Raw genomic sequence first — 13,708 nt, forward strand, 5'->3', positions numbered from 1 at the left:
GACAGGGGCAAATGCGAAGCAGCCTTCGATGGGTTTTCAGTACATATACATATGGTAAATAAGGTTGGTGAACGGCAGGCTCAACTCGCCACATGGGACTACGATATAGTGACAATAACAGAGACCTGGCTCAAAGAAGGGAATCATTGGGAACTTAATATTTCTGGCTACAAGGTATTCAGGAAAGATAGGAGGAGGCAGCACTATTGATCAAATAAACTATTATAGCATTGGAGAGGGATGATGTAGTTGAGGGGCCAAAGACAGAGTATATTTGGTTAGAATTAAGCAACAGTATTGGAGCTAATACGCAATTGGGTTTATATCATAAGCCAACGGTTCTAAAACCTTTTTGTTTGAAGGACCCCTTTTCAAATGGATTAGTAATGAAGGACCCCACATCTAAATTATAATACTATATAATACAGTACTCATAATATGAAAGTGCTGGATGTAAAGAGTATTTTAATAATGCTTTTGAGAAAACAGCGATTTACTTACAGATATCAGTGAGGTGGGTGTGCCTGCTTCTCACTGCAGAATCTGTCTATCCCAGGTGTGAGGTTTGACAATGACACTCTTAAATCATTCTCCACTTCCAGATGGGTCCTGTACTTTGTTGTCTTGGCTGCCACAGCAGAAAATGATATTTCATAAATGGATCTAGTGCAAGGAGCTATGTATATTCTAATTTTAGAACATAATATGAATTCTAATTTTAATTAATATAGAATTAATTTATTAATATCTATATTAATAGAAGGGGCTGTGAAATTGTGACTAATTTCTGTCTGCACAAATAGTTCCTTTCAAATGCATAGCCTATGTTTTCACATCCTTCTTTAGCTATTAAGAATAGTCAGTGAGCAGAGATTTGCCCTGAAATTTTGATTTGGCAGCATGCTCCTCTGTCTCTATCCATTTATTACTGTAAAATCCTCCCATTTTGCCTTATATATTCCGCCCGCTTGTGCTAGACTCTTAATTACTTCTCCTCAATAGCAAGTCGGCACCTGAATGTAGATGTAGTTCGCAGAAAGCCTGGATGGGGAGTGAGGGCGAAAGTGTGGGATGGAGGGGGAGGGTGATTAACTGCCTACTCGCCGCCTCTTTTCCCAGCAGGGGTGAACAGTTGGCTAGGGTCCGTAGGCGCCGATTCGAAAGGTCAGAGAAGGTGAAGAATTGACAACCTCAATTTTATTAAAGGAGATTTGCAAGTGGATTTATCTTTTAATGATGAGCAGGGGAGTGCCTGTATATCTAGATATCGAGATAGGAATAATGCAATCAAGCAGACGCAACATGGATTCATGAAGGGGAAATCATGTTTAACTAATTTACTGGAATTCTTTGAGGATATAACGAGCATGGTGGATAGAGGTGTACCGATGGATGTGGTGTATTTGGATTTCTAAAAGGCATTCAATAAGGTGCCACACAAAAGGTTACTGCAGAAGATAAAGATACGCGGGGTCAGAGGAAATGTATTAACATGGATAGGGAATTGGCTAACTAACAGAAAGCAGAGAGTCGGGATAAATGGGTCCTTTTCAGGTTGGCAATCGGTGGGTAGTGGTGTGCCACTGGGATCAGTGCTGGAACCACAACTGTTTACAATATACATAGATGACCTGGAAGAGGGGACAGAGTGTAGTGTAACAAAATTTGCAGATGACACAAAGATTAGTGGGAAAGCGGGTTGTGTAGAGGACACAGAGATGCTGCAAAGAGATTCAGATAGGTTAAGCGAATGGGCTAAGGTTTGGCAGTTGGAATACAATGTCGGAAAATGTGAGGTCATCCACCTTGGGAAAAAAAACAGTAAAAGGGAATATTATTTGACTGGGGAGAAATTACAACATGCTGCGGTGCAGAGGGACCTGGGGGTCCTTGTGCATGAATCCCAAAAAGTTAGTTTGCAGGTGCAGCAGGTAATCAGGAAGGCGAATGGAATGTTGGCCTTCATTGCAAGAGGGATGGAGTACAAAAGCAGGGAGGTCCTGCTGCAACTGTACAGGGTATTGGTGAGGCTGCACCTGGAGTACTGCGTGCAGTTTTGGTCACCTTACTTAAGGAAGGCTATACTAGCTTTGGAGGGGGTACAGAGACGATTCACTAGGTTGATTCCGGAGATGAGGGGTTACCTTATGATGATAGATTGAGTAGACTGGGTCTTTACTCGTTGGAGTTCAGAAGGATGAGGGGTGATCTTATAGAAACATTTAAAATAATGAAAGGGATAGACAAGATAGAGACAGAAAGGTTGTTTCCACTGGTCGGGGAGACTAGAACTAGGGGGCACAGCCTCAAAATACGGGGGAGCCAATTTAAAACCGAGTTGAGAAGGAATTTCTTCTCCCAGAGGGTTGTGAATCTGTGGAATTCTCTGCCCAAGGAAGCAGTTGAGGCTAGCTCATTGAATGTATTCAAATCACAGATAGATAGATTTTTAACCAATAAGGGAATTAAGGGTTATGGGGAGCGGGCGGGTAAGTGGAGCTGAGACCACGGCCAGATCAGCCATGATCTTATTGAATGGCGGAACAGGCTTGAGGGGCTAGATGGCCTACTCCTGTTCCTAATTCTTATGTTCTTATGTTCTTATATCTCCATAATTAATCACCCGCTAACAAAATCAAAGAATTGCAGTATCACACACAACTGGGGAGCCGTGCTTTGCAGAGTTAGTGTGCTCAATCCACGGAATAAGGTGGGACTGTAAACTGAGCTGACTGTTACTCACATTATTTCGCAGATACCCTGGAAAGTCTCTACGGACCCCCGAGAGGCTGCAGATCCCAGTTTGAGAACCACTGCTATAGGCCACCAAATAGTGGGAAGGAGGTAGAGGAGCAAATTTGCAAGCAAGTAACAGAAAGATGCAAGAACTACAGAATAGTGATAATGGGGGACTTCAATTATCCTAACATAGACTGGGATAAATAACAGTGTAATCAATTTCTAATCTTAGCTCCTGGTCTGACTTGCCAATTGTTGAATAAGTTCTTCCTTACCCTTTTAACAGACTCGTACAACTAGAGAGGTCCAGCCGTCGTCTAGAGACATATTACTAGAGACAGCAATATGTTTGATAACTCGCTTCATTTATTGCCGACGTATCATTAATTTTAAACACCCTAATCAACCATACAGAATAGCGCATGTTAGCCCTGCGTCCAAAACTTACTCTATAGATTTAATAATAAATCATGAAGATGGCTTCTCCAAGTCTCACTGTTTCTTTCCTTCTGTCCTGTTCTTCCTTCTCCAACAAAACATAGCATCTGTCTTGCACTGTTTTGGTGTTTGCTTTCTGTAAATGCAAACCGTACCTCATACTTAACAACTACTCATTTGTTTCAATTCGTTTACCAAACACAGATGAGAGGCCTCATTCATATGTTTTTCACACCAGAGTATTACTTCTTATTTATTGCCCCCCCCGCCCCCCCCAAACCATCCTCTGATGTAAACAATCCTCTGATGTAGGGACTCGCGGCACACCCTGTTGTGATAAAAGTCTGTGTTTCAAAAGCTTCTCTAACGAGGAGTTTTGAGAAGGGCTTATGAAAATGTGATTTAAACAAATTATTTGCATATTATAGTTTTGTCTCTATTAAAACAAAACCAATGTAAAACATATTGGGCCGGAAATTGTGGTCAGAGGCTTCCTGCGGGCGGATGCCTCCGACCTGAAAGATTTCTATGAATCTACCTGGTGGTCCGGGAGGTTCGGAAACTTCTGGTCCTGAGCCTCAATGCAAAGGCCTGCATAGAGGTCCAGGGACTTAGGCATTTCGTATGTGTCCCTGAGATCACGTGGGCCGGTCTAACCAATCCAAGTCTGGGTATTCCCATTCATACTTATTACTTATGGTGAATGGAATCACCATAAGTATGAATGGGAATACCCCCCAAAACACACAAACACCTAATATATAATATATAAATCACATTTAAAATTAGTCAAAATGGAATTTAATTAATTATTTAAAACAAAAATGTATATCTTTTAAAGAGTCTAAAAATAAACTTGCCTTATTTAAATACTTAAATTATTGAAAAACATGTATTTTTCTGTCCTTTAAAAGTCTTACACTGATAAAATTTAGTGCTAAGAATTTCAAGGGCATTCGCTGGGCAGAAGTTGGGCAACTAGCCCAACTCTCTGCCCGTGGAAGCCCTTTTCCCGGGGATGCTGCGATCTGTCAATATCGCAAGTTCCGGGTTAAGGCGCATGCGCAATACATGCCTAAACCCATGGGTGAATGCGCATCTCGGACGCACCTGTAGGGGCTGCGAATTCAGACCCATTGATTCTCTTACAATGTGGAAAGAGAAGTGGAGTGGGATAGCTCTACCAATGAACCGGCACAGGCATGATAGGTCGAATCCTTCTGTGCTGTTATCATTCTATGATGGTATTTACAGATTACCTCTATTGGTTTAGGTGTTAGCTTTAAAAATATTCAGCTTGGTTGCTTCTTGCAATTTCAGGTCTGCTACAGATGCCTTCTTGGGTTTATTGACATCAGTCACTCCGTAAGCGTATCCCATGTTATTTATCTTCCAGAGTTGACATTCACTGTATCTACTGAAACAATAGCATAAACCAAGAGATACAACAATGCATCCCCCTTGACATATTAACTGGTATTATGTGGCAGGGGGATATGGCAGGGGGATGGGAACCAATGCAGGGCGACAGAGGGAAACAAAATGGAAACAGAAGCAAAAGACAGAAAGGAGATGAGTAAAAGTGGAGGGCAGAGAAACCCAAGGCAAAAAACAAAAAGAGCCACTTTACAGCAAAATTCTAAAGGGTCAAAGTGTATTAAAAAGGCAAGCCTGAAGGCTCTGTGCCTCAATGCGAGGAGTATTCGGAATAAGGTGGACGAATTAACTGCGCAGATAGCAGTTAATGGATACGATGTGGTTGGCATCACGGAGACATGGCTCCAGGGTGACCAAGGCTGGGAACTCAACATCCAAGGGTATTCAACATTTAGGAACGATAGACAGAAAGGAAAAGGAGGCGGGGTGGCGTTGCTGGTTAAAGAGGAAATAAAAGCAATAGTAAGGAAGGACATTAGCTTGGATGATGTGGAATCGGTATGGGTGGAAATACGGAATACCAAAGGGCAGAAAACGCAAGTGGGAGTTGTGTGCAGACCTCCAAACAGTAGTAGTGATGTTGGGGAGGGCATCAAACAGGAAATTAGGGGTGCATGCAATAAAGGTGCAGCAGTTATCATGGATGACTTTAATGTGCACATAGATTGGGCTAACCAAACTGGAAACAATACGGTGGAGGAGGATTTCCTGGAGTGCATAAGGGATGGTTTTCTAGACCAATATGTCGAGGAACCAACTAGGGGGGAGGCCATCTTAAACTGGGTGTTGTGTAATGAGAGAAGATTAATTAGCAATCTCGTTGTGCGAGGCCCCTTGGGGAAGAGTGACCATAATATGGTGGAATTCTACATTAGGATGGAGAAGGAAACAGTTAATTCAGAGACCATGGTCCAGAACTTAAAGAAGGGTAACTTTGAAGGTATGAGGCGTGAATTGGCTAGGATAGATTGGCGAATGATACTTAAGGGGTTGACAGTGGATGGGCAATGGCAGACATTTAGAGACCGCATGGATGAACTGTAACAATTGTACATCCCTGTCTGGCGTAAAAATAAAAAAGGGAAGGTGGCTCAACCGTGGCTATCAAGGGAAATCAGGGATAATATTAAAGCCAAGGAAGTGGCATACAAATTGGCCAGAAATAGCAGCGAACCAAGGGACTGGGAGAAATTTAGAACTCAGCAGAGAAGGACAAAGGGTTTGATTAGGGCAGGGAAAATAGAGTACGAGAGGAAGCTTGCAGGGAACATTAAAATGGACTGCAAAAGCTTCTATAGATATCGAAAGAGAAAAAGATTAGTAAAGACATACGTAGGTCCCCTGCAGTCAGAATCAGGGGATGACATAATGGGGAACAAAGAAATGGCAGACCAATTGAACAAGTACTTTGGTTCGGTATTCACTAAGGAGGATACAAACAACCTTCCGGATATAGAAGGGACCAGAGGGTCTAGTAGGAAGGAGGAACTGAGGGAAATCCTTATTAGTCGGGAAATTGTGTTGGGGAAATTGATGGGATTGAAGGCCGATAAATCCCCAGAGCCTGATGGTCTGCATCCCAGAGTACTTAAGGAGGTGGCCTTGGAAATAGCGGATGCATTGACAGTCATTTTCCAACATTCCATAGACTCTGGATCAGTTCCTATGGAGTGGAGGGTAGCCAATGTAACCCTACTTTTTAAAAAAGGAGGGAGAGAGAAAACAGGAAATTATAGACCGCTCAGCCTGACATCGGTAGTGGGTAAAATGATGGAATCAATTAATAAGGATGTCATAGCAGCGCATTTGGAAAGAGGTGACATGATAGGTCCAAGTCAGCATGGATTTGTGAAAGGGAAATCACGCTTGACAAATCTTCTGGAATCTTTTGAGGATGTTTCCAGTAAAGTGGACAAGGGAGAACCAGTTGATGTGGTGTATTTGGACTTTCAGAAGGCTTTCGACAAGATCCCACACAAGAGATTAATGTGCAAAGTTAAAGCACATGGGATTGGGGGTAGTGTGCTGACGTGGATTGAGAACTGGTTGTCAGACAGGAAGCAAAGAGTAGGAGTAAATGGGTACTTTTCAGAATGGCAGGCAGTGACTAGTGGGGTACCACAAGGTTCTGTGCTGGGGCCCCAGCTGTTTACACTGTACATTAATGATTTAGACGAGGGGATTAAATGTAGTATCTCCAAATTTGCGGATGACACTAAGTTGGGTGGAAGTGTGAGCTGCGAGGAGGATGCTATGAGGCTGCAGAGTGACTTGGATAGGTTAGGTGAGTGGGCAAATGCATGGCAGATGAAGTATAATGTGGATAATGTGAGGTTATCCATTTTGGTTGTAAAAACAGAGAGACAGACTATTATCTGAATGGTGACAGATTAGGAAAAGGAGAGGTGCAACGAGACCTGGGTGTCATGGTACATCAGTCATTGAAGGTTGGCATGCAGGTACATCAGGCAATTAAGAAGGCAAATGGCATGTTGGCCTTTATAGCGAGGGGATTTGAGTACAGGGTCAGGGAGGTGTTACTACAGTTGTACAGGGCCTTGGTGAGGCCACACCTGGAGTATTGTATCCAGTTTTGGTCTCCTAATTTGAGGAAGGACATTCTTGCTATTGAGGGAGTGCAGTGAAGGTTCACCAGACTGATTCCCGGGATGGCGGGACTGACATATCAAGAAAGACTGCATCAACTGGGCTTATATTCACTGGAGTTCAGAAGAATGAGAGGGGATCTCATAGAAATGTTTACAATTCTGACTGGTTTCGACAGGTTAGATGCAGGAAGAATGTTCCCAATGTTGGGGAAGTCCAGAACCAGGGGTCACAGTCTAAGGATAAGGGGTAAGCCATTTAGGACCGAGATGAGGAGAAACTTCTTCACCCAGAGAGTGGTGAACCTGTGGAATTCACTACCACAGAAAGTTGAGGCCAATTCACTAAATATATTCAAAAAGGAGTTAGATATAGTCCTTACTACTTGGGGGATCAAGGGGTATGGCGAGAAAGCAGGAATGGGGTACTGAAGTTGCATGTTCAGCCATGAACTCATTGAATGGCGATGCAGGCTCGAAGGGCCGAATGGCCTGCTCCTGCAACTATTTTCTATGTTTCTATGTTTTCACATGTTCCCTTGTGCAATCTTTTAGTCGGTGGACTGTTTATAGGTCAGTGAGATGAGGCCAGAAAGAGTCTTTCAGAAGATCTATTTCTCAGATAGTGAGTGAACATACAGAGCAACAGTTATGATTCATTTATGACTCAATCAATGTAACTTGTCTTCATATAATACAAAATGATGAATGCACTACACTTCCCACATTAATGAGTTGTTTTGATTGATTTAAACAAAATAACTTCCAACCACCCTGACTGTCGGTGTGTGTATCTGTCCCTATTTAATCTCCTTGTTCACATTTGAAGGGGAGAGCCTGTAACAGATAACCACAGCCGGGCACCAAGATCAGGCACTTCCCAATGCAATGGGTATGAGGTATTTACTGATTATAGAGACAGGCTGACAAATTGCTTAGTATTTTCAGTCTTAGAGGAAACAACTTCAATAAATAGCTTATTAGCATTTACCCATCCTTCATAGTGCCTTTTTAAAGTTGAGTGAGGTCCACACTTTTAAATACCGTACAACTCTTTTCCAAATCCTTTCTGTGGAGAAATGGTGAAAAATCTCAATGTGACGATGCTGTTCATTCCATTCAGTAAGGAGTGTAGTGGAGCCAATGTGCTGGGTGACATGAGCTAGGGGGGTTCCAACTGAGTGTGTCTGCTCCACAATAGTGTTGTTTTTGCAAACTGATCATGAGTTCAAAGTTGTCCTTTTGATCTCTTTCAGTATTTGCAATTTTAGCAAATATTCAGCACAAACCAAAAGGGAAAAAAAGAGACTTCTGGTACACCAGTGCTGACCTTGTCCATGTGTGTCTGCCCACTTGTCCACTGAAGAAGCTGGTTGGCATGTGGGACCACCATCAATTAGCTGGGTTATAAGTGGACTAAGTATCAACACCTCGTCACAAGAGGAAGTTGACCAGAAAAAGAGACAAAAGAAAGAATGCTTTTCACAACCTCAGAACATCCCAAGTTGCTTCACAACCAATGAATTACTTTCGAATAGGAAGATGCCAGTTACCAGAATACTAACAACATGAACTTTGACTCAGTAGAAAGCAGAACTATGGACTAGGGAGGGAAGCACTCTGTCAGTGACAACAACTGGCCCGAGCCAGACCAACTGCACCACAGCACTGGCAGCGATGGCTGAGACAAGTAAGTTGCAGCTGATGCTCAGTTTTAAATAGAAATATCCTCTACATGAAAAATTACAAATTAAAGTTGGATGGCTGTAGACCTCTAGTGGATTAAGGAATTCTGCACAAATGAGGGCCACTTAATTCTGTGCAGGCCTACAAGCTGTGCAGTGTTCAAAATATGATTAAGGTGAGCAAACACATCATAAGGAGGCCTAGCCCTGCCTCATCAGCCAAAAGTTACAGTAGTTAAAAGGTCAATCAAAGCTGTTGTCAGGAGCCATGAGAAACCTGGATGTCTGAAGGTTTGCACACATTCAATGTAGCTCGCAGAATAAGGTAGGCAGCCATAGCTGATATGAGTGATGAGTTGCTGGATCTCGGGAGCTTGTATCCCCAGTAGGTCATGTTAGAGAATTTATTAAAACCGTAATCTGAGGAAAACTAAAAGATGCACATGAATTCCCAAAGAGGATCTGTTGGTGGATTCTGCACTGGAATAATTCAAGTAACACCAGCCACTCAATGATGAACTTTCTTGGCTTTAGGTGTCAGCTTTCACTCAGTCTGAAAGAGAGACTAAAAAGAAGATTTTTGTCTCTGAATCCAAAGATTGTGGGTTCAATCCTCACTCCAGAGACTTGTGTACATAATCTAGGTTGGCACATCAGTACAGTACTGAGGGAATGCTGCACTGTTGGAGGTGCTGTTTTCTCGATGAGGCGTTAAACTGAGGACTGGTCTGCCCTCTCAGATGGATGCAAAAGATCCCATGGTACTATTCAAAGAAGAATATGGGAGCTGTACTAGTGTTCTGGTCATTATCTCATTGCTGATTGTGGGAATTGATGTGTACAAATTGGCCGTATAATGTTTCTTACATTAAAAAAGTGACGAGACTTCAAAAATACTTCATTGGCTGTGAAGTACTTTAGAACATCTAGATGCCATGAAAGATGCTATATAAATACACGTTTGTTCTTTAATCCAGGCCAGCTGTTCTTTTATCACTAACATAGCTGCTGAGACATTGATTTTCTTCAGTTATTAATGGGACAACTGAGCTACAATTCTGATGACCATGGGAAGAAGTGCACTGGCAGTGGGAAGCTCTACACAGTCTTCCATGAATTTTCCATTTGAGTATATGTGTAGCTCTGCCTTGCCTATCTTCATAAAATGATAGGAGGCAAAATAATGTATTACAGGTATATCTAATTCAGCATCCATTGGACCAGTGAAAGCTGTTATTAATTCTACAGGAGTTATAATTTTAGTAAGGAGCTTTCACATGCACAGTAGATGCTGTGGTAACTCCATCTCATAGCAGTCTCTTGCTGGAGAGCTAGAAAGATGAAATATGTCAGACTTGATGTAACTGGGAAGCACTAGCACATTTAATATGGACAGGCACATGTACACAATGAGCTTTTGCATTGTGCAGTGCCACACAGAGAAATAGACCATCGGTTAGTGTGTGATTGCAATAGATGGGAAGGCAGGAGATTGCAATCTTGGTTTTAGAATCCTGTTAAATGCGTGGGTTATGAATGGGGAGTCAAAACTTTTGGAAAGACAGTTCTACGAGCAGATTTATGAAGCTTCACTACTTTTTAAGTAACCTTTTTAACATGTCCTCTTCCACCACAGTTTGGCATGATTGATATTATTGATTTTGGGTAAGAGAATATTCTCTCCCGTAATTCCAAGTGATGTTAAAAGCACAGTCAAAATGGCCTGATTTTGCTGCTGTTTTTCATTTCTATAGTTCTTCCCGAAAATAACTTAGTTTAGAAAAGAATTACAAATTTTGTTTTCTTCTCTTCCAATTTTCCCTCCTGATTCATCCCCTAAAACAATGAGTCAGGTTGCAATAAGGCTCTTTTAGGCAGTGGACAGGACAAACTTAAAAGATTTGGAGCACCTGAGCTTGGGGGTAACTCTTGTGTCTTCTTGTGTGTTTGCAATTACCCTGAATTGGCACATTGCAGACAAAGCATCCCAAAGCCTATTTTTGACTGAGCTGTTAAAAACTGTGGCTAACAATGCCAATTTATGTAACACAAGGGGTCAAGCAGATTTTGAGTGTTATATTTCAATGCACTCATGACATTTTTCCTCTCCAAAGGCTGGTGAAGGATGCTCCATGGGATGAGGTTCCTCTGGCTCACTCACTGGTGAGTTTTGCCACTGCATATGACTTCCTGTATGACCGACTGAACAAAACTCAACAGGAGAAGTATCTGGAGGTCATCACTGATGTCTCTCGCTATATGTATGAAAAGTCTTACAGCCGTGGATGGGGATTTCAGTATCTGCACAACCATCAACCTACCAACTGTGTGGCCTTGTTGACAGGAAGCCTCATTCTCATGAATCAAGGTATGTAATGCTGCTGATTAGAAGCATGGAATGTTTCCAGGAAAATTATAAAGGGTCTTATCAAGTCAATGGAAATAAAAATCAGGAGAGATGTAAAATGGGCTGCCGATTCGCTATCACCACTATCGAACAAAGTCAAAATCTACCCTGTAATCTCCAAGCCCTGGAAATGTGGTCCTTGTCTATCAAGTAACTCCTATTTGCACTTTTAGTTCTCATCAACAGATTTATTTTGTTTGAATTTCATGAACCTAGACATTTGGGAAAGAGCTGTGCTTAATTCTGTTGCTTCACTGGTGGATACATCTTCAATCAGAACAGGATCTGTTCGTATTCATAGCTTGAGATATGTGCAAAATAATGGGAACATCGATTGAAAATCTGTATGTAACCCCCTGAGGCTCTGTGGTATGCATCTAATATAACTGTGGCCTATCCATTATCAGCTCTCCACCTCCCTACAGTAGGAAATGGAAAGCTGATGATGTTTTGGCCACGGTGCAAGTACTGTGTGCAGTTTTGACCATACCATTATAGAAAATAAATTAAAGCCATAGATGGCATACGGTGTAGATTCACCAGGATGATGTCAGGGGTGGAAAACTATAGTTACGAGGAGAAATTTGAAATATTAGAACTATTTCCACTGGAGCATTAAAGGTTAAGAGGAGATTTAATTGAGGATTTAAAATTGAGAGGTTTTGTTAAAGTGAATAGGGAAAAACAATTTGCCTGTCAGTGATGAGGAGTAATCAATTTAAAACTGTTACTACGAGAGTGAGAAGAGAGATGAGGATATATTTATTTATTCAGAGTGTGTTGGAGCGTTGAATGTTTTGCCAAAGAGTGGTTTTGACTGTTAGGTGGCTAACCAGCGGAGTGCTCTGGCCAACAGCACATCCCAGCAGTGAAGAAGCCACTGCGATTTTGAGGCCTGGGGCTCATTTGAATCCAACCAGCTAAATGGGTGTCCTGAGGCAGCTCTCGGTCCTGGGTTACTGGGATGTCAGCCAGCTGGGTCGCCTCTGGCAGCTGCAGACAGCTCGTGGGAGGGGGAGAGGTGAGACCGAGGGGTCGAGCTGGCTCAGCAGCAGCCATGTTAGTGGGGCTCCGAGGAGCACTTCTGCTCCTCCTGACATCACACAAAAAACATCACACTTACCTGTGGTATCCTGTTCAACGGCACTGCCACCCAGAATTCTCCTAAAATGCGGATCTGGGTCCTATGTGCGTCATAGGATTGCCGCAGCCGCAGCGATGGTGGGAACGGGACGGCAAGCCTTTCACCATGAATTTTGGGGTATTACCACCCTGTTCCACCAGGCGGATGGTCTCAAATTTCAGGCCATTATTTCTAAACCATTGCAATTTTTAAGGGAAAATTGGATAAATATTTGAAGCAGAGGAAGTTACAGAGCAACGGGGAAATAGTAGGGCAGTGGTAATAGATTTTGATTTCTGTAACAGAAATCTAACCCAGATACAATGGGCTGAATGGTTTCCTTATGTTCTGTGATATTCTGTAATTCCTATTATTAAATATAAATCAGCCCCTACAGCTCATGGTATAGTATAGGTTCATGTATAGGGCCCATTCAGATCATGCTTTATTTTCCTTCTGTCGGGGCATCAAATCTCTGTTCCTCCAGTCCTTGTTGAATTGGGAGTAGAGATTATGGGCCCAAGTTTCAGGCCGCGCCTAGAACAGCGCAGCCCCGACCTGGACGCCCGTTTTATGCGCCAGAAAGTGCACCTAAAAAATACTTAACGATTCTCCGGCTCCCTGCAGGTTCTGTGGAGCTGGGCGCGGCGCAGCTGTAGGGGGGCAGAGCCAGGTCCCTGCGCTGAAATCAGTGCCGGGACCTCTGCACATGCGCACATGTGCAGTAGCTCCAGGCGCCCAAAACTGTGTGGGAGGGGTCCGAAGCACGCAGCCCCTATCCCTGTCCGAATGGCCTCACTGGGGCTGCGTGGATCAGGCTGCACCTCCTGCTTCCTCCCGACCCGAGCCCCCCCGCCCCCCCCCCGGCCCTGGACCCAACCCCCGCTTCTCCTCCCCCCCGGACAAGACCCGACTCGACTCCCATTCCCTGCCCCCGCCCCCTCCCGCCCGCGGACCCGACCCGACCCCAGACAAGACTCGACTCGACTCCCACTCCCACACCCCAACGCCCCTGGATCGGACCCGACCCGACTCAACTCCTGCTCCCCCCACCGCCCCCGGACCTGAACCGACCCCGAACCCGACCCCCCCCGCCCCTGCCCCAGACCGGACCCGACTCGACTCCCATTCCCACCCCCGCCCCCCCCCCATAGCTCGGACCCGACCCAACTCCCACGACCCGACCCGACCCCGGACCCGACCCCCCGCCTCCCCCCGGACCGGACACTGGACCCGACCCGATCCCCGGCCACCTACATTTAAATCCGGTGCT

The 13,708-nt window shown here is 43.8% G+C and overlaps 1 protein-coding gene across 1 annotated transcript in view; it reads left to right on the plus strand.

Annotated features, from left to right (window-relative positions):
* The window catches only part of dse (dermatan sulfate epimerase), a 112,818-nt gene that overhangs the window by 49,769 nt on the left and 49,341 nt on the right, over nucleotides 1-13,708 (plus strand). Inside the window, exon 3 of the mRNA XM_070885336.1 lies at nucleotides 11,020-11,273. Within this exon, the coding sequence (XP_070741437.1) occupies nucleotides 11,020-11,273 (254 nt within the window). The remainder of the gene's footprint in view (nucleotides 1-11,019; nucleotides 11,274-13,708) is intronic.

The sequence above is a fragment of the Pristiophorus japonicus genome, chromosome 7, assembly GCF_044704955.1.
Source record: "Pristiophorus japonicus isolate sPriJap1 chromosome 7, sPriJap1.hap1, whole genome shotgun sequence".
In the NCBI taxonomy this organism is placed as follows: domain Eukaryota; kingdom Metazoa; phylum Chordata; class Chondrichthyes; family Pristiophoridae; genus Pristiophorus; species Pristiophorus japonicus.